Below are 21,786 nucleotides of genomic sequence, written 5' to 3'. Positions count from 1 at the left end.
TCCGTAACTGTTTGTTCTTCTCTAGAAGATGCCGGAAGCTGTATTTCAAAAAGAACTGTAGGGTCTCAGGCTTTACTTTTTTCTCGTAATGTTCTTTCTTTATACTGTGGTATCTCCCGTTTGACCAGACAATGTGTGGTTCAGGTATGGAAGTGGGTCATCATCTGTAAGTAGCTGAAGTCAAAAATAATGACCAATTGGATAGTTATACCCAGGATATGCTGGTATCAACTGGAAATCTGCAGTGGGGAACATGTTTTATGGTGCTATCCCAGTTTTTTTTATCCCTTATTTCTCTGCCTCCAGTTTTCTTTTAATCATTACTAGTTCCAAATGATATATATAATAAATATCTCACTATAAAGAGACACAGGTAGACCAATAGACAATGGATAGATAGATAGATGCAGATGAACAGATAGATGATAGATTAAGAATAGATACATAGATAGATGGACAGATAGATAGATTATTGATAGATTGATAGATGAATAGAGAGATGACAGATAGATGGATAAATAAATAGTTATTAGATGATAGATGGATAGATAGAGGATATATGGATGGATAGCTATATGGATAGATAGATGATATATGGATTGATGATGGATAGATGGGTAGATAGATGGATAGATAGATAAATACATATTAGACAATAGATGGATAGATAAATAAATATTAGACAATAGATGGATAGATAGATGATGGATAGATGGGTAGATAGATGGATAGATGGATAAATAGATATTAGATGATAGATGGCAGATGAATAGCTAAATAGATGATAAATGGATAGATAGATGATAGAGGATTGATGATAGTGGGATAGATAGATGATAGATGGATAGAAAGATGATAAATGATAGACAGACAGATAAACAGAGGAAAATACAGAAAGTGTTTTAATCATCTAGCTGCAATGTGACCCCAAGAAATTTTTGGTAAACCAGAGAGGGCCAGACCTTTTTGTACAAAGAGGTGTGCCATAGGTTTCTCATGTGAGCAAGAAAAGTTCTAAATTGGAGATCTTCTCTACTATTATCTGTGCAAAACTGCATAATAACATCCCACATATTATATGTTATTAAATAGTATTATGCAATTCCATTTAATGTATGTGTATGTTTATTATACTAACCCTTTCATAAATTTTGTTAACATACATTTTCAGCATAAGATCAGTCTGTTCCCAGACGATGGATAAAGGATAGTAATTTGAGGCTTTCCTGTTCTGGGAAGGAGTAGGAGATTTGAATTTTATTACATGTAGTTAGAAAAAAACAGAGGAATGCTATAGTCATTTGGATGGGCAGCTCAATAGGTAGGTGTTTCAAAACAAAATATAAACACTTTGGCTTTCAGAGCCTTCAAGTCGAGACCTGCTGTAGATTTCAAGTGGTTCACAAGTAATTTGGGTACATCATACTGTCTTAGCTCTGTAAACTTCTCTTGCCCTGCTATCAAGTTAGTTGTGTGCGTGTGTTTTCACACTTTGACACTTTGACCTGGGCAGCCCTTCTGAAAACTGGGCTGTCCGGGTTAAAAGCCTAGGTGCAAATATACTTTTATAGAATCCTGTTAGATCATTTACATCAGTCCCTGTCTCTATGAAGCTTACAGAATACTTTCCTTTATACAGACACTCAGGCCATTTCTTCAATGAAATTCCCAGTATATTTTTGCTGTAATCACAAAATATTTTCTCCTTTATTATGATGCAAATTGTTTGTTGGGATTTTAATAGTGCAAAGCAAGAGATTTCAGACTTAAAGGGGTTGTTCAACTTTGAAATAACTTTAAGTTTGATAAAGAGAATGATATGACCAAAGGCAGTTGGTCTTCATGTTTTATTGCTCTTTTTTTTTAATTTAGCTTTTTTTTAGCAGCTCTCTAGTTTTGAATTTCAGCAGCTATCTGGTTGCTAGGGTCTTAATTACCCTAGCAGTCATGCAGTGTTGTGAATAAGAGACTGGAATATAATAAAGGGGGGAGGGCCTTAATACAAAGGAAAGTAATAAAAAATAACCATAACATTAACATTGTAGCCTCACAGATCAATAGTTTTTTGGGTTACTTGAGTCATAAAAAAAGGCAAATAATTCAAAAATGATAAATTATAAAAAATTGAGCTCCTTTGAAAAGTTGCAAAGATTTGTCCATTCTATAGCAAGCTAAAAGTTAACTTAAAGGAGAATTCAACCCTTTTTTAAAAAAAAAAACCCATACCCCCCCACCCCAGGTAGACCCCCCTCCCTCCTCCACCCAGCCCAACTGCCCCCCGGGGAAATGCCCCATACGTTATATTTACCCCTCTGCGCAGATTCTGCCAGCGGAGTTCCACGCATCCATCTTCCGGGTCTTCGTTAAGTTGACTGGGAGATCGTCGATTTCCATCCAATTCAGCGCATGCGCAGTTGTTGCAAACCGGCAAACAGCTCCAACTGCGCATGCGCCGAAATCCCAGTCAGCTTACCGAGGACCCAGAAGATGGATGCGTGCAACTCCGCTGCCAGAATCTACCCCAAGAGGTAAGTAAATGTATGGGGCATTTCCTAAAGAGGGGGCAGTTAGCCTGGGGGGAGGAGGGAGGGGGGGTCTGGGGTTTTTTTTTATACAGGGTTGAATTCTCCTTTAAGGTGAATAATCTCTAATAATGAAATGTGCATTGGTTATTCAGTTCTCTAATTCTGTAATAATTTTTTATCCACTTATATGACTGGTCGCAGATTGTATGCGTTTTAAGAGCTGTTTCCCCTAGATGAGCACAGCATGAGGTTTAGATGCTCAGGGCTGTCGTAAGGGGCTACAGGGGGTACTTCAAGTGTGGGCCCAAGGCAGAGTGGGACCCTGAAATAGAAGAGTGTGATTCACAGGTCAAAATGTGTGGGGCTTGTGGTGAGTAGGCACGGATTGGATGGATCATAGGTGGAGATTTGGCCCTGGGATTGATCAGGGGTATGCCTGTGTGTATGATGGCCATTTTATTTTCATTAGATTCCATTTTACGAGGGCCCACCACCCAGGGAGCTCGGGTGGCCAGTGGGCAAATAAATGTGGCCTCCTGGGGGGGGGGGGGGAAGACTAACGTAATAATATGGGGCTCCATAATTACTAATGGATTTACAGATGTTTAATGCTTTTCATTAAATAGGGTCCCACAGACTGGAGAGGGTCATGTGCCAATCCTTTCAGATAAAAGAAAGTTTGGAGACTTCTTACCTTAGTTTTGGTTAGTTAATACTGCATAGAAATAGCAGAACACTGATAGTCTTAGGACCGGACATAAATATAAAAATGCTCTCCTCTACAAGGATACATGGACACGTGCACTTAGCTATGCTTTTATATTTAATACCCTGAAGAGCTGTCAACTCATTCTTGGATTTTCCTATTTGCCCTTAACAGAGCTTGATGGAAATAGTCCATTTCAAGTGTATAAAGCCATGATAAGGCTACACTGGGGTAATGTCAAGGGCAGACACGTCTTACTGGCACATGTAAAGTGGCAGTACAGCTCCTGGCAAGTTGCTGTTGGCTTCCACTGTTGCAGGCAAGTGATTTGTTTGTTTAGAGAATGACATATCCCCTTTCTCTAAAAATATTCTAAAACAGACTCAAACACGATCTATTTACCCAGAACTTTAGCGTATCCAAGTCCATCTGGCAGTCACTTTATCTGTCTCAGTCTGCTCATTCTACACTGTGATGTAGTCAATCATGCAGAGCAATTGTTATTGTAAATTGCCTTAATTAATTATTGAATTAAAAAAAAGCATTATTTAAGAGAATATTTGGCCAAATAATGAAAAATGGTTTTACATAATAAATTGAATATAATTCAAAACAACTTTCTTTATTGCGTGAATAACATTTTCAATAATTATCACTGGCTCCGGGGGCCAAACTGCAGACCTAAATAGCTGGACGATTGATATCTGCCCAATTTTTTTGGCCAGATATTAATCAGTCAAGCCTTGTAGAGGCCCCCATACTATTATTTCCTTTAGTAAAACAATAAGGCAAATAACAAAAAATTTGGTGGCATGTTATGTTACACTTGTGTTATTATTGTAGATTCTACGATATATGACACTTATGGGCACAAAGAGCAAAACAATTAGCACAAATAAGAATGAAAAGTCTCATTTCGCAATGTAATACTATTCCTGTTATGACATTGCGAATTTTAATTGCGCACTAAGAATTTTAATTGCGCATTGCCCACTTTTAAGAAGTGCTTGAAGGTGTTGCAATCTTTTGGAGCAAACATAACAACTTTTTCAGTAAGGAGTTTTATTACATTCACTGCGCAGTGGCGCTAACTATAAAATTCGCAAGTGGTCGCTAAACAGTTTCCGGGTTCGCAAAAGCTGTATTAAATTCACACAAAGGCAAATTTGTTCGCACAGAGGCATAACTTTTCGCATTGCGAATATTTTTTCTGTTACCGACTTTTATTACATTCCTCCATTAATGAATTAAAGTACAGGTATGGGATCAGTTATCTAGAAAGCACCAAATTACAGAAAGGCTCTCTCCCATTGATTCTATCTTATCCAAATATTCCACATTTTTTAAAATGATATCCTTTTACTCTGTAATAATAAAACAGGACCTTGTACTTGATCCCAACTAAGATATAATTAATACTTATTGGAAGCAAAACCAGCCTATTGGGTTTATTTATTGTTTAAATGGTTATGATTGAAGATCCAAATTATGGAAAGATCCATTATCCGGAATCCCCGGTTCTCCTGCCTCTTTCCAGAAAACCATTTTAAATGCTGCCTGGTAGACACACTGTTTTATTTCTAATCTTTCAACAAAGTACGTTCTACTACATGGTTGCTAGGGTAAGCAGGACCCTAGTAGCCACATAGCCATTGAAATACTGAACCGGAAAGCTTCATATAAAGAAAAAAATAAATAAAGATTATTTAACTTAAAGGTAAACCTGCCCTTTATTTGCTATTTAAAACATTATTAATAGATGAAACAATAAGTTGTAACATTCTCTGTGATAGCATGCAACAAAAAACATGAATCTGCATGAAGTTGCTCTTTTTCTTCTTTTATGTTTTTACAGTTAATCTGCCTGACCTGCCACCCTATAGTTTTTATAAGAAGACTTCTTTTCTAGCGATCCATCAGATGATGTGCACTAAGCTCTAAGTTATATTCCATAACATTCTGCTTGTTTATATTCCTTTTTCTGACTGCTCTGTTATACTAACTTCTTGCTTGCTAACCCTTTTCTCTATTTAACAGGGCTTGATGCTCACCCCTCTGTTTACCCAGTAATAACTTGTCTTAGACCTTTCATGAACTGACTTCTGTTTACAGAAATTGTTAACCAGTTGAATGCCCTGAGCAACTTGTCTGAAGATCAGGATCCCTGCATAAAGCAACCACATTTACCTTCAGCTAAATCATCCACTCCTTGTGAAGGTTTATAATCTTTGCTCTATTTTCATCCTGTTTTCTCATTGTCTGCTTACCTGTCACTGTTTACTTTCTGCCTGTGTTTGACTTGTGGCCTTTCCTTAGTACTGTCTGTGGTTATTTCTAGTGCATCCAAGTCCGTATGTATATATGCTGGTTCTGCTCATTTTATGCCAAAAAAGGTCCTGTTTACTTTCTGACCACAATCAGGATGAACTGAATACAGTGTCTCCCTCACTTATGTTGGCCGTAAATAACATTGTGCATGATGACCGTGTTGTAGAGGATTTTAAAAATCTAAAGTTCTCTGTGTTTTTATGTAGTTTTATGTGTAGTGTAGATATAATTAATATTCATTGCTCTCTTGAGCTTTTTTCCACTTTAGTGTTGCTACCAATATTATTTATGTATTTGCTTGTTGTCTGTATACTGAAGATATCTGCGTTATGATCTTACAACTTAATGTCCAACCAGCCGGGAAAAGTTATTGTCAAAAATCTGGAATGCCTGTATTTTTGTCTCTGTAGCTTTTTAGAGGAAAAATGTGGCCATGTACTAAAGGATCGTCTTAGTTGGTGAAGTTGCTGTACGATGTTCACTTATGGAAGGCCTATATATCCCTCCAAGTGGTAGAGTATAGAGGCTGATATTTGATGAGACAGGGATTGCACCATAATAGGGCCTATGCAAATACAATGTGGTCCTTACCTGGTGGGTCAGTCCCCTGTCAGATATCAGCGAACCAGTATTTTTAAGGCCTTAAAGGGATACTGTCATGGGAAAAATATATATTCAGTTAATAGTACTGCTCCAGCAGAATTCTGCACTGAAATCAGTTTCTCAAAAGAGCAAACAGGTTTTTTAATATTTAATTTTGAAAACTGACATGGGCTAGAATATTTGCTAGATTCCCAGCTGCCCCCAGTCATGTGACTTGTGCTCTGATAAACTTCAGTCACTCTTTACTGCTGTACTGCAAGTTGGAGTGATATCACCCTTCTCCCCCCCCAGCAGCCCTTCAGCAGAATAATGGGAAGGTAATCAGATAGCACCTCCCTAATACAAATTAAGAGCTGCCTGGTAGATCTAAGAACAGCACTCAATAGTAAAAATCCAGGTCCTACTGTAACACATTCAGTTACATTGAGTAGGAGAAGAAACAGCATGCCAGAAAGTGCTGGCTCTTTCTGAAAGCACACGACCAGGCAAAATGACCTGAGATGGCGCCTACACACCAATATTACAACGAAAAAAAAAATACACTTGCTGGTTCAGGAATTAAATTTTACATTGTAGAGTGAATTATTTGCAATGTAAACAGTGTAATTTAGAAAAAAAAAACTATATCATAAAAATCATGACAGAATCCCTTTAATACTTGAACCAAAAACTTTCTGACTTTGTCTGGAGTTCCTCATATGGCAGTATGAGGGCAGAAATCCCATTTGAAAAGCTCAAAATGGCCTCCGTAACCTTGGGGGACAGCTTTGCACACATATATTATGTTCCGAGGCCTCACCACAGCTGCTGGTTCTGTTGCCCTTGCCTGGGAATTAGGGCAATAACCATTAAATCTATGGGAAGTTCTTTGCCCTGCCAAGACGGTTTTCCTTCAAAGTCACAGAGATGAAAATCAGATCTCCATTTATGACATTACTTAATCTGCTGATAAAAAAAATCGTAAGAATTAATTTTGCTGAATTGTGCTGTATGATAATGCAATCCAGCTTTGCCTTTGTCACTTGTTTTGCCTGTCTCTGATTCACAATCTAAATTTCCGCTCCCTTGTACTGTGCATAAACATTTTGGAAAGGCTTAATTTAGCAGATAATTGTCTTTTTGTTGGTCCTGCTCATGCTTCTAGCAGGTCAGTTAATATCTGCTACTTATAGCGTTCAATAAAAAGGGTTCATTGTTTCCTGTGGATGTTTAGTTAAAGGACCAGTAACATGAACATTTTTTTTTCTTCAAAAATTCGTTTTTACTTAACGAAAAAAAAACCCACCAAGGCAGTTTTAACTTTAAATGCGCAAAGTCTTTGTTAAGAAATGACTTACCCATTCTCTGCTTGCGTTCCTCTTCAGAAACAGTGACAGGACGACGATCTATTGTGCGGCGCTCCATTTCTCCTCCCTGGCAATCTTTTATAGAAGGCATGGAGGAGAAATTAAGCGCCGCACGATGGATCATCGCCCTACCGTTGTGGGGGATTTTTTTTATTTTAAAGCTATTAAAATGAATTAGCCTGATGACAACATCTTAATTGTTTGAATATATTTACCCATTGTGTTTTGCTGGTTTATTTTTGACAAGACTAGAAACTGTCAGAAAATACCTTTGCATTGGTGTCAGTATGAATAGATGGTGTTAAAGTATTATTCACAAGCATTTTCCGGTGATCATGTTTTTTTACCACCCTAATTCAAACTGATAACAATGCAAAGGCATTCTCTGACATATTGTTGCCCATGTTTGCAGACTTAAAGCATGGGCGACAAAAACTTTCATTACATTGCATTGGAGGAACGTTGATGTAGTTCCAAAATAAAAAGAAGGGATCATAATCTCAGCCTGGAGATTATAGGCCTGTAAGGGTTGAGGCAGACAGGCAGATTCGGGGAGATTTCAGAATGTTGCCTGAAGTTTCCTCGTGAGGCAGCTTCGGGCAACTTCGGAAATCGAAGGACCGCAAGTGGATTAGCACAGGCGATCAGCTTTCATGTCATTGGGAAATCAGCTAATAGTGATGCTCCAGCAGAATTCTGCACTGGAATCCTTTTCTTAAAAGAACAAACAGATTTTTTTTTATATTTAATCTTGAAATCTGACATGGGGCTAGACATATTGTCAGTTTCCCAGCTGCCCCCAGTCTTGTGACTTGTTCTCTGGTAAATTTCAGTCACTCTTTACTGCAAGTTGGAGTGTTATCCAACCCTCCCCCCCCCCAGCAGCCTAACAACAGAACAATGGAAAGGTAACCAAATAGCAGCTCCCTAACACAAGTTAGCAGCTTCCTAGTAGATCTAGGAACAGCACTCGGTTGTTAAAACCCCTGTCCCACTGCGACACATTCAGTTACATTGAGTAGGAGAAACAACAGCCAGGTTCAGTAAAGTAAACAGTGTAATTTAGAAATAAAAATCATGACCGAATCCCTTTAATGAAGGCTCGATTCAGTATTCTAATTTGGCCGAATCCAAGAGCCAATAGCATGAAGCTGAACCTTTAAAATCATGTGACTTCTGGTCATGTGATCAAGGGGATCAAATTATTTTTCTTTCCTCCTTCCATTCCCTAATTTGCATATGCAACTGGATTAGGTTTTGAATTTAAAGGTCCACTATACCATCTTTTTTTATTTATTCAAGGAGTGAGGGAGTTAGTTGGGCAAACAGCTCTGCCACTGGAGAAATGTACAATTTTCCCTTCTGATCACTGTGAATGTTATAACCAGTGACTTGAATGTTAACCTTAAAGGAGAACTAAATTTTAAATAAGTATAGGATAGAATTTTTGAACATTATGTTTTGGAGTTTTGTACCAGCCCAAAGGTGTCCACAGCATTTTAATAGTGAAGAAATGTGCCTCCAAAGATGCCCCAGTAGCTCCCCTTCTTCTTTTCTGCTGATTCATTGTATATGCTCTGTGCTGCTGTCACTTACTTGAGATAAGGGATTAATGCAAAATATACTGCAGACACAGGTATGAAGGTATTAAAGGTACTTGCGTCCAAATCTGCACTTCGGTATCTTTCATTGAAGGTATTAAAGGTACATGCGTCCAAATCTGCACGTCAAACTTCCATATTGTTGCACTCAGAATCAATCCATCATTCCTGCCTTCCATTCTGAATTGAGCGCTGCTGTAGCTTTTGACACATGGTGCTGTGCGAACCCTGGAGATACGGTCTCCTCCTGACCAGGTGGCAGCTCCAGACACCCCTCAGCTCAATAGTTGCAGCAATTGGGCACAGATGTCATCAGAACTGATGCCGGACAGACTGCGAACATATTTGCCTTTTCCAACTTGCAAAGAAGCATATGCACAGTTGCACCCATTTTAAAGAATGACACGGTTGTGTCTGATTAAATACTTGCATTTGTGCCTTGAAAAATTGTGCATTTTGGGGAAAGAACGCTGCGATTATGCTCATAATTGCACTTTGCATTCTGTTTCAAGGAAAGTGAAGGCATCCTATGGAATATAAATGTCACAATATAAAGTTGATTAAAGGAGTGGTTCACCTTTTAGATGATTTTTACTGTTTTATATAATATCCAATTCTAGGCAACTTTTTAATTGGTTGTCATTATTTCTTTTTTTTATAGTTTTTAAATTATTTGCCTTCTTCATTTGACCCTTTCCAGCTTTCAAATGGGGGTCACTGGCCCCATCTAAACAACAAATGATCTCTAAGGCTACACATTTGTTGCTATTTTTCTCTATTCAGGCCCTAACTCAAAATCCACAAATAATAAAAAATGACTGCTGGTTGCAAATTATCTCAGAATATCACTTTCTGTCTACATCATTTTAAAGGTTAACTCAAATGTGAACCATGTCTGGTACAAGGCAGCTTTAAAACCAGTGCAATTAGTGTCAGAATTTCATTATCAGACCTGTAGCATCAGCTTATAAGACAAGCAAACCTCATTTTCTGCCTGATGATTTGCAATGACCCCTAAGCTTAGCTTCTCAACAGCTGCCCAGAGAACACTGAGCATGTGCAGTGTCACAGACACTCCTTACAGAATCCAAGATGGAGAGTTCCTGTGACAACTTTGAAGTCCTGGATCATTATTATATAGAGAAGTTGCCATTTTTGGCCATAATAATTGTAAAGGTTTAGTTCTCCTTTAAGTTCCACAAAACCTCAGAAGTGGTGAAGCACATGGCGGCACTAGCAATGCAAAATTCAGCATGTATTGTGTGTGCGTCTTACATCTTTTCTGTATCTGCAGTCTGTGTTTGCACTGTAAGGTTTAGAAGTTGCTGGACCATTGATTCTGCATGTGCCTTTTCTACCTGAGATTATCAGTTTGCTATAAAATAATCATTGATTTCAGACACCAGTTATGCCTAATGTGTTATGATTTGTTTCTTTCAGTGCTACGTGGGCATGATTATTTCATTTGGTTGACTGTTGCATTCACTTCAGAGCTTAATTTGTGTAGCCACAATGTGCACATGCAAATGTTTCCCATTCTCTTTCCTCCTTGGGGATTTCAATTTTTTCTTTGTTTGTTCTTAGAACTCATAAATAAGTTAAACTTTCTGGATGAAGAGGAACGAGATTTGATGAACTCCAGTTCCAACCCATTTGAAAGTTCTGACACAACCGATTTCAATCCATTTGGTGATCCTGACGTGGAAGGTAAAAACTGAATTTTGGAGACGCTGTTGTTGCTGACATGTATTCCCTGAGATTATAGGTGATCAGCATAAATTGAGCAATTTTAATCCATGTCTCCATGTCTGTATCTTAATATTTATTTATTTTATCTTAATTATTTATTTATAAAACAGGTTTGTATGTATCCGATTTAGCCATGTTACTGCTATTAATTGTGCCTTTTGCCATATGTGAAATACTGGAATAGCCAGGGAGTCTCTGCCTCTGTTGTGCAGTTCTGCTAATTGCTAACAGTATTTCAGAGTCCTGGAATGATCCTCTGTCCAACCAATTAAAATGAACACTTCAATTTGTTTTATCTGTGCATGAGCAGTGATAATTTTAAAGGGGCTATTGACCTTTGAGCTTACGTTTAGTATGATGTAGAAAGTGAAATTCTGATACAATTTGCATTTGGTTTTCATTTTTTTATTATTTGTGGTTTTTGAGTTACAGTATTTAACTTGTTATTCAGCAGATATACAGTTTGCAGTTTCAGCTGGGGTCCAAATTACTCCATGCTACAATGCAACTTCAACATGAATAGGAGAGGGCCTGAATAGAAAGAGGAGCAACATTTGAAAGCTGGAAAATCAGAAGAAAAAGGCAAATAATTTAAAGGAGACATATTATGTAAAAAAAAACAAGAATGTGCCAGTTAATTAAAGAATGTGCCAGTTCACTAAACTTTTAGAAAAACCTTACTAGTCCAGCCCATCTGTTCAATTTCCTGCTGCCTCCTTTCCCAGGCTGTGCAAGGGAGCCAGCGGCATTCAGCACACTGCATTGTTAGCTTAGGAACCAATCAGCAGCTAGGCTGACCTGATAGGGAACTGAAACCTGTCTTGGCTTGTCAGACTGCACTGCTGTGATTTGATTTCCCCTCCTACTGTGCTTCTGGCAGAGACCGTTAGGACACACCCACCCCTAATTTGAACATGGACTAGGACTGTAGCAGATATATAGGAAGCTTCAATAAAGGGGCCTTTTTTTTGGCCAGAAGTAAAACCAGCACCATATAATATACATTACAAAATGTATCCTATATGTCTCCTTTAAAAACTATAAAAAAAATAAATAAAGACTACCAATTAAAGTTTCTTAGAATTGCAACCTATAAGATACTAAAAGTTAACTTAACCGTGAGCGACCCCTTTAAACAAGATCTTAATTCTACAATGTTTTTTTTAACTTATGGGGTTCCGTAGCCCTGAAAATAAAGCAATTTAGGGAAAAATATATATGACTCCCAGTATATACCGGGACAGCACAAGAAATATTGAAATTGTGCCAGCATCTCTTTAAAATCAGGGACATTACTCTTTGCATTATTCACTTTTTGCTGAATTTGTATCACATGCCTTAAAGTAGGCCCAACTGACAAATCAAAGTGATTCTCTTCATATTTGAATGCACTGCTTCTAGAGATCTTAAATGAGTCTTTTAATTATCTTCTTTATTTAATGATTAAACAACCCCCTTGTAAAGGAAGAGCGTTTTGACTGACTATTTGTTCATTAGAAAATCCTTCCGAGCAAGCACCTTCAAAGTCTGATGACTTAATTGATGACTACAATCCATTTAAAGAACCCGAGCCTGCGATTTATATCAATCCTTTTGATGAGCCAGATACGGAGCAGGACCAGGCCCTTGAGCTCGGTAAGGACTCTCCACCTCAACCAGCAAAGAGAAAAAACACTCGCCCTGTGGATATGAGCAAGTACCTCTACGCTAACAAAGCCAGGCAAGAGGAGGAGGATCTTGATGAGTAAGTGGAATTTATAAAAATGTTGAGTATGCCAACGATTATTTCTTGAAGGACTAGTAGTACTAGAACTTTAATTCCTTCTTAACTGAAAAAGTTGTCTACAAACATGTGAGACATATATTAGCTTTGTCTTTACTCTGAAGAAAATACACAGGTGTTCTACTGTAATATAGCGGAAGTTTACTTAGCTTGGCCTGGCAGCTATGGCTGATGACCCAAGTGTGCAGTTGTAGCGGAAAGCAACAGTAGCTCCTCTCTCTTCCACGTTTGCTGATGCCTGCTCAGAAGTCTCGTTGGAAGATAATTTTGACAACATAAAACGATCATTAAGTACCACTGAAACTGAGCAAACAGCCCAGGCTCATTTTAGCTATATGGGCTGATAGATGATATGATTCCCAATAAAATTGCCAGATCTTGTGAAAAGTATTTACATAGTATGTTATATTGGTTGGTACTTATCACTTCCTGGTTGTGAGAATTAGGTGAACTAAGTGTAAACTATATTAACTGATTTAACTGATGCTATTGTATATAATATGTACTAATCTAATCAAACAAAATCTTTTAGAATGCCTGATACTATGGGGGTTATTTATTAAAGTCCGAATGCCAAAAACTCAAAAGTTTTGCTTTTTTTTACTATTGAATCCAAATTTTTTGTGGAAAAAAAAAATCTTGAATTTATTATACCTTGAGGATGGAAAAAGTCAGAATCGGAAAATACAGCAGCTCAGACCTGCCGAGGTTGTATATAAGTCATTAGGAGAAGTCCCAAAGATATCCTGATCTGCGCTGGGTTTCGTGCAAAAATCCGAATATTTTGTGGTTTTCGGCCAAAAAAAAAAATTTGCATTCTAATTTTCGGATGATTTTCACGTTCTTTTTTTTCGAGTTTTTTCCCAAACTGGAATTTTTTTGGAAAATGTATTGATAAATAATGGGAAATAACCCGTGCGGATTTGGTCGGAGTATATTTCAGAAAATTAGATAAATTCGGGATTTGGTATATAACCCACTAAGTATTATTTTTTTCTTGAGTGCCTTTCTCCCATCTTTGCTTTTTTTTTTTTCTATCCTTGCCTTGTTTTTCACATTCTATGGGTTTCTTTCTCCAATCCTGTCGGTGGAATTTTTTACACCTTGTTTTGTCACGTGAAAGGTGCCTGTGAGACATCACTATTAAACCGGTCATTTTTGTCTGATCTGTATACGAGTCCCTATATGTCCCATGTTAACTAGAATATATTTATCTAACAGAGTTTGAATGTGTGGGGGCCTTTCAGAATATTTTTTTCCTGTAATTTGGAACCGATGCTAAAATTTATGTAATATACAAGTTATAAATTAAGAAACCCCTTTGCAATTGCTTTTCCATTAACATGGATTTATGCAGGATTATCCTTCATTTCTAGAGTATATCCAAATACACTATATTGCAAAAAGTATCTGGACACCAGCCTCATTCTAAAACCAAAGATGTTAATGTGAAGTTAACTTAGGAAGTGATGATGTTGGTGGTATTTGCTTTATTCAGCCTCAGAAGCATTAGTGAGGTTGGGCACTGATGTTGGGTAAACATATGTGGCGCATTCAGCGTTCATCCCAGGGCTGTTTTTTTTAAATTGAGGTCAGGGTATTGTGTAGGCTAGTCGAGTTTTTCTTCTCCGGTGTTAAATAGCCATTAGTCTGTGGACCTCCTCCTGTTTGCTATGGGTATTGTCTAGTGATGTGTGGGTCGGGCTTTTCCTGACTTCCAAACTGCAAGCTGACCTCCCACCACCTGCGCCCGCCCAAGCCCTACTTCAGGGTCTCTTTTATAGACCCGCGCTGACCCGTCCTGCCGATAATGTTACAAAAGGGGCGAGGCAAGAGGCACGCATCTATAAAAACTCAACCGGGAAGTAGTAAGCCGGCATTTTCCACGACCGAGAAAAGAGCGTGCAAGGTCAGCCCTGTTTAGTATTGTGCTAAAACAGGAAAGAGCCTTCACAAAATTGTTGCCACAATGTTAGAAACTTTGAATTTTGTTGCTGTTGTCATTAAAAATAACTCTTCACATTTTTTCCCCCTCCACTAACCTTTACAGAATTACAGGTAGTTTTCTCCTGGCATCCACCAAACCAAAATTGGCCTTTTAGACTGCCGGATGGTGAAGCACGATTGATCACTCCAGCGAACACATTTTCACTCCCCAGAACAGTTCTGAGCTCTTTACTGAGTGTCTCAAGTGCAGACCAATTATTTTAGAGGGGTTGTGTGGATACTTTTGGCCATATAATGTTCATGGGCCACACTTAAAAGTCTGTTCAAGCAGGTTTACCATTTAATCTTTGACGTGTCTGCAGTCTACCAGAAAAGTATCTTGATATGGAATGGTTTCTTGAATGCAGTCCTTGCATTTCTATATCGAAGTGATAGTTGACTTTGTGCCTAAATGCGTTTATAATACATGATGACACTACCTTCCTACTTGGTGGGTGCACACATTTATTTAGCATAAAGGTTCTAGTTAGTCCATATACGTGTTGTCTTGTCTGAAATAGCATTTTCATACTCTGCTTCATTGAAAAGATGGCAGTGATTGGCTCTTGGATCTGATTGAGTTGGCTATCATGCCCCTTGTTCCACTGACATTTGATAACTTTGTGGGCTGTTAGTAGTGTATATACAATTTGGCTTGGATTCGCAGTCAGCTCTATGTGACTTCGGGTATATCTCTTAATTTCCCTGTACCTGAGACACCAAATTTAACATATAAGCACTATGGGCCAAGGACTTACAGTGCCTAAATAAATCTATTTGTAAATGTTTTTTTTATTAAAATCAAAATTTAATAACGATAGCAGTCAAATGTATATTTATAATTTTATTAATATATACAGTTTGCTAAATATGTGTAGGGGTTTCTAATTAAAGGGTTTTTAATCTTTTTGCCTTGAGTACCACACTTAAAGGGATCCTGTCATGGGAAAACATGTTTTTTTTCAAAACTCATCAGTTAATAGTGCTACTCCAGCAGAATTCTGCACTGAAATCCATTTCTCAAAAGAGCAAACAGATTTTTTTATATTCAATTTTGAAATCTGACATGGGGCTAGACATTTTGTCAATTTCCCAGCTGCCCCTGGTCATGTGACTTGTGCCTGCACTTTAGGAGAGAAATGCTTTCTGGCAGGCTGCTGTTTTTTCTTCTCAATGTAACTTAATGTGTCTCAGTGCGACATGGGTTTTTACTATTGAGTGTTGTTATTAAATCTACCAGGCAGCTGTTATCTTGTGTTAGAGTGCTGTTATCCGGTTACCTTCCCATTGTTCTTTTGTTTGGCTGTGGGGGGGGGGGGGGGGAAGGGAGGGTGTGATATCACTCCAACTTGCAGTGCAGCAGTAAAGAGTGATTGAAGTTTATCAGACAAGTCACATGACTGGGGCAGCTGGGAAATTGACAATATGTCTAGCCCCATGTCGGATTTCAAAATTGAATATAAAAAAATCATTTTCAGTGCGGAATTCTGCTGGAGCAGCACTATTAACTCATGCGTTTTGAAAAAACATGTTTTCCCATGACAGTATCCCTTTAAATTGTAAGCTCTATTGGGCACTTATCTGCATGATAAACTCTGTGAGAGCTGGCTTCCAGTTGCCAGATAAGAAGCTTGTAATTTAAAAAAAATATAGATTTCCCAAAAGACCAAGCGTTAAGTTGAATGTCAAAGAATGTAACATTTTACATAGTTATAGTATCAATACTTGTGGAGGTTTGCTTGCCACGTATCAGTTACTTTCCATGTGGGACATATTAAGAGATGGAAAGATTAGTAAAACAAATCCTGAATGTTATTTTGGTACGTTTTACAATTCGGTTTGCTAAGATTTTATTGATTTAGTATAACCAATTGGGTAATAAATAAAAATGGATGCAGTATATATTCTAGTGCTTTCTAAAGCATGGTGTTATTTGAGGCCTGTACAAATCTAATTGCATGACATTAAGGTCCCACTTGCTTTTGAGTCAGTAAATTAAAGAAACACATTTGCATTCCTTTCCAAAGGAGAGTGCACAGAGGCTAATAGGACTAATGGGAAAAACACTGAGAAGAAACAAATGGAGCAATTTAGAGATGGAGAGCAGATACTCTCCTGACTGGGAAGCTGTAATCCATCAAACATATTATTTTTGTCACCCCTGCACAACCTGTGTTAGCCCACTGTAACCCTAATGCAATCAGGGACTACGTGAAGATGTATTGAAATTCTATAGGAGGCACCCAGTTCTCTGGAATAGTGGAAATTGAGTTAATGTAAAAGTCAGTACAGCAAGGAACCTTCACTCAAAGCAAAGGCAGATCCCACCTGTAAACTCCTATTGCCAACTGCATAACTTTACTTGTAGGCAATGCCTATAGGAAGGTGGTCCTTGAGACTTGTCTCTGTCACAACAAGTAATGGGAACTGTTGCTCAGCAGCAGATGGAATGTCATGGGTTTGCCATAAAAAGCTCAATAAAATATATGTATTAGGTCATACTGCACTTTTTGATGGCTTTTTGATGGCTTTTTGTTCATATAAAGGGACTGGAGCTGATTTTAAGTAGGCTTGGAATATAACTGGGTGTAATGTTCTCCAGATCCAAAGTTTGAATTTTAAATTAGGAATAGAGATATGGCATCCATTATCCAGAAAGTCTCCCATAGACTCCATTTTATCCAAATAATCTAAATTTTTAAAAATTATTTTCTCAGTAATAATAAAACAGTACCTTGTACTTGATCTCAACTAAGATATAATTAATCCTTATTGGAAGCCTATTGGGTTTATTTAATGTTTAATTTTGTAGTAGATTTAGGGTATGAAGATCCAAATTATGGAAAGCCAGAAAACCCCTAGTCCCGTGCATGCCGGATAACCTATCCTTTACCTGGGAATTGTATTCAAGGCAGGGGTTAGTTGTGGGTTCCTTGCAGTTTTTAGGTGGCTTACTAAATTGTGACCATAGGGGGCAGTATATTTTTTATATAGTTTGAGGTATGCTACTGTACAAGTGCGGTGTCGCTGTGCACAATCTGCGTTTGAATCTACAACTGAAAGACTATACCAGGGGCTGTATATTGTAAACACTTTTATAAGGGGAAATATTTCTTTTACGGGTAAACAGATATCTTATATTGCTCTAAAAATGTTTTTATGAGCTAATTATGGTAGTGCCTCTGCCTGAAGCCATTTGTAGATGCATGTACTACATGCTTCATTCTTGGATTTGCATGCACTGTCTTGTCTTGTAGAGACATTCTGTGCAACAAAAGCAAAATGCCATCTCCTTTAATCCCCCATCTCTCCAGTTTTGCTCGCTGTGATTCTGGTCTTTATTTTCCTGCGCTTCTGATCAACTGAACTGTCAATGAAATCAGCAAATTGACAGATACTTTTGAATTCATCGTGCTAAACACAATGTAGCTCTCAGTCCTTGTGTTTTCTCTTTGAACCATGTCTATCCTTTTTGTTTCTCGCTTTTTTTGTGACACTTGACCTACCTTTTGTTATGAAGTGCCTCTTATATTTGGTGAACATTGAAGTGGCAACACCCCTGTCAGTCAGCATACTGTTTACCTTTTCATTGAGTCATTTCACTTCCCTTAGTCGGGCTTGTTTGGGGGAAAAGCACCCTTGTTTCTGAAAAATATAATAGTTTAACACAGAAATACTGCTCTATTTCAATATGGGATCCATTGTGAGACTTCAGGATAGTTGAGAGGGATCAAACAGGGCAAAAAAAATTCTCCTTTCAACAATACTGTTATGCAAGAAAAGTTAATAATAAATAAATAAGTTGGTGTAGCAAAAAAATAGAGGTAGAAGTGGGTTTCCCATCTGTCTCAGGCCCAAGACGTTGGACTTACTCCTCAAATGAGACAATAGTTTTAAGACTGTTTGTTCAACCAACCTTTGGAACATTCAAGACAGCAAGCAAGCAAATGGGCGTCTACCCAGAATCTGACTCTGAATGCCCTGCAACAATTTCAATCAGTGGATTATAATGTATATTGAATAGTGTTATTTTTTTAATTTCAGGTCAAATCCATTTTATGAACCAAAAGAGAATGTTAACCTTAGCCAGCGCACTGGAGTAAAAGAGCCTGACACTGAAAAGAAGGTGAAAAGGAAAGCACCAGCACCCCCTATGCCCTCACCAAAGATAGAAGAGCCAGCGAGAGCACCTCTAGCTGTTCCCGCAGGAAAAGTAATTGCACCTTCTCCCAAGGTTTGTTAATAATTAGTGATATGGAGGGTTTGTTTAAAAAAAACAAAAAGTTGTAGAATTGTGAACTGCTTTACATTCAGTGAGGACTGTTTACGGTAATAGCACGTAGGAGCTTTGATAGTTATGGTCCATACTTCTGTGTCCCCAAGCAATACATAGAATTGTACATTTTTGTCCAATTCAACAGGACGCTGTGTTTCTCACTGAGACGTCTGTGGCAGTTGAAAACACCTTTTAAGATGGCAACTGAATCTCAGACAAATGCATGCAAAACTGAGTTTTTTTTTAAAAAAATGACTTATTTTGCATGACAGCCGTTCTGAATCCATTCACAAGTTGCAATTAAGACAACATAAATATATATTTATGCAGGACGCTCCTTTTGAGGGGCCCAGGGCAAACTATTTAAAGGGTGATTCACCTTTGAGTTAACTTTTAGTATGCTATAGAATGGTCCATTCTAAGAAACTTTTCAGTTGGTCTTCATTGTTTATTTCTTACTCTTTCCAGCTTTCGAATGGGAGTCACTGACCCCTATCTAAAAACAAATGTATTGTTATTGCTATTGTGCTTATTGCTACTTTTAGTGATATGCGAAATTGTTCGTCGAGTTTCTCCCCGAAAATGACGGCCATTGTCTTGCGCCAAAAAAAAAAAAATTGTGGCACCGCCCATAGACTTCAATGCCTGTTGGTGAATTTTTGCAGTTTCAAACATTTTTGGCGAAGCGAAACAAGTCAGATTCGCCCATCACTATTTATTCCTCATCTTTCTATTCAGGCCCTCTCCTATTCTTATTCCAGTTTCTTATTCAAATGAATGCATGGTTGAGGCATAATGAAAACAAATATGGGGTTGCCATGGGTTACTACAGTTAATATTATAGAGTTGTAAAGAATGTGATAAAATGAATAAATGAATGTAATGAAAAGTATGACAATTATTGTCTAGAGGCCCCTTAGTGTGTGTCTCTCTGTTGTAATATAGCAAAGCCTGTAGGTAAGGTTTGTGCGGTTGTCTAAATAATAGAATTTCTGTATTGCGAATAGCCAGTAGGTGGCTCTGTGCACCTGTGGGATATACCTTGGTAATCTTTAACTGTAGTGTTTATCCACAATTCATGTTTTTGGGGGTTAAGGGGGATTTTATTTTCTGGAGAATGAAAAAATATACAGTAGTACTGAACTCTGACTAATGCTGTTGATAATGGCATATAATTTAGCAGCCTTTATAAAGGCATGTGAGTATGCTTCAGCATATGCAGGGAATTAGGGCAGCTCTAATATTAAATGTCTGAATTCTAATAGGCTGTCTGTTGTGTACCGTGTTTTACTATGTACAGACAGCAGCTGAGGGTTGTGCCATGTTATGCACAGATGAAAACTGGAGAATTACATGACCCTCTTCTGTTTCTCACAACTGGTACTTTGCTTCCAACTCTTCATAAAACCAAATGTGATGTCATCTGAAGCTTATTTTGAGAGAAGTACAGCAATATTTGTATTAGCAGCACATTTGTTTTAACAAACCACAATTCCACTGCTCAGCAGTACATGGCTTTACGCATAACCAGATCCACAACCAGCCACACAAACATAGTGACCTTAATCTATAGCTGAACATAGCAATATCCTAAGCCTGTTTCAAAAAACATAGAACAAAGTGTTCTACCTGATACTCCTGCAGTGATATAAATATAAACCCTACCCGCCAAATAAGTCAAATTTCTATGTGTAGCATGGGGATCCAACCCTCTGCTAAGCTCAAGTTTAGTCAGTAATTCATCTTCTGCTATCTTAAAGGGATACTGTCATGGGAAAAAATGTTTTTCTCAAAAGCATCAGTTAATAGTGCTGCTCCAGTAGAATTCTGCACTGAAATTCATTCTCAAAAGAGCAAACAGATTTTTTTTTTATATTTAATTTTGAAATCTGACATGGGACTAGACATATTGTCAGTTTTCCAGCTGCCCCCAGTCATGTGACTTGTGCTCTGATAAACTTCAGTCACTCTTTACTGCTGTACCGCAAGTTGTCACGATATCACCCCCCCCCCCAGAAGCCTAACAACAGAACAATGTGAAGGTAACCAGATAGCAGCTCCCTAACACAAGATAACAGCTGCCTGGTAGATCTAAGAACAGCACTCAATAGTAAAATCCAGGTCCCACTGCAACACATTCAGTTACATTGAGTAGAAGAAACAACAGCCTGCCAGAAAGCAGTTCCATCCTAAATTTCTGACTCTTTGGAAAGCACATGACCATGACCATGAATACACTTGTTGGTTCAGGAATTACATTTTATATTGTAGAGTGAATTATTTGCAGTGTAAACAGTATAATTTAGTAATAAAAACCACATTGTGACAGAATTCCTTTAAAAGTTAATTGTTTACAAAATAAGAACTAAAAAAACGCACTCAACAGGCTCAGAGTAACTAAAGTGCCTTTTTTAGTTGGTGTGTGTGTACATATATATATATATATATATATATATATATATATATATATATATATATAATAGTCCACGAAAGCACTCACACGCGTTTATATACCGTGTACCAATAAATAATCTTTTGATACACGCTGGACGGCGTCTGCTGTGAGTGGTTTCGTGGACTGTAATAATTATTGATTGGTTAGCACCCAGCAATTGATCATATGAATGGTGAGTGCCGATAACCTTTCTCTCTCTCTCTCTCTCTCTCTCTCTCTCTCTCTCTCTCTCTCTCTCTCTCTCTCTCTCTCTCTCCATGTGACATTCGTAGGACTACATAGTTTGCTTTTCATACATACTGTTAGGGGAAAAATATCTTGCCAAGTTAAATAGCTTGCATAGATAAAAATGCAAAACAGCCAGACTGCACAGCTTGTACTAATGTGACGGTCTCATATGTAAGTTTTTATTTGGGGTGCAGTGAGTT

The 21,786-nt window shown here is 37.9% G+C and overlaps 1 protein-coding gene across 8 annotated transcripts in view; it reads left to right on the top strand.

Annotated features, from left to right (window-relative positions):
- The window catches only part of ehbp1.L (EH domain binding protein 1 L homeolog), a 294,730-nt gene that overhangs the window by 91,731 nt on the left and 181,213 nt on the right, over positions 1 to 21,786 (top strand). For 5 of the 8 annotated variants that reach the window (XM_041562642.1, XM_041562641.1, XM_018262832.2 and 2 more), the window contains exons 8-11: positions 5,344 to 5,448; positions 10,694 to 10,816; positions 12,356 to 12,602; positions 18,672 to 18,861. In XM_041562642.1, the coding sequence (XP_041418576.1) occupies positions 5,344 to 5,448; positions 10,694 to 10,816; positions 12,356 to 12,602; positions 18,672 to 18,861 (665 nt within the window). The remainder of the gene's footprint in view (positions 1 to 5,343; positions 5,449 to 10,693; positions 10,817 to 12,355; positions 12,603 to 18,671; positions 18,862 to 21,786) is intronic. The other 3 variants (XM_041562645.1, XM_018262828.2, XM_018262831.2) reach the window with 1 other exon arrangement.

The sequence above is a fragment of the Xenopus laevis genome, chromosome 5L, assembly GCF_017654675.1.
Source record: "Xenopus laevis strain J_2021 chromosome 5L, Xenopus_laevis_v10.1, whole genome shotgun sequence".
Classification (NCBI taxonomy): domain Eukaryota; kingdom Metazoa; phylum Chordata; class Amphibia; order Anura; family Pipidae; genus Xenopus; species Xenopus laevis.
Note: the sequence above shows the minus strand (reverse complement) of the source record. Positions and strands in the feature narration are given on the sequence as shown.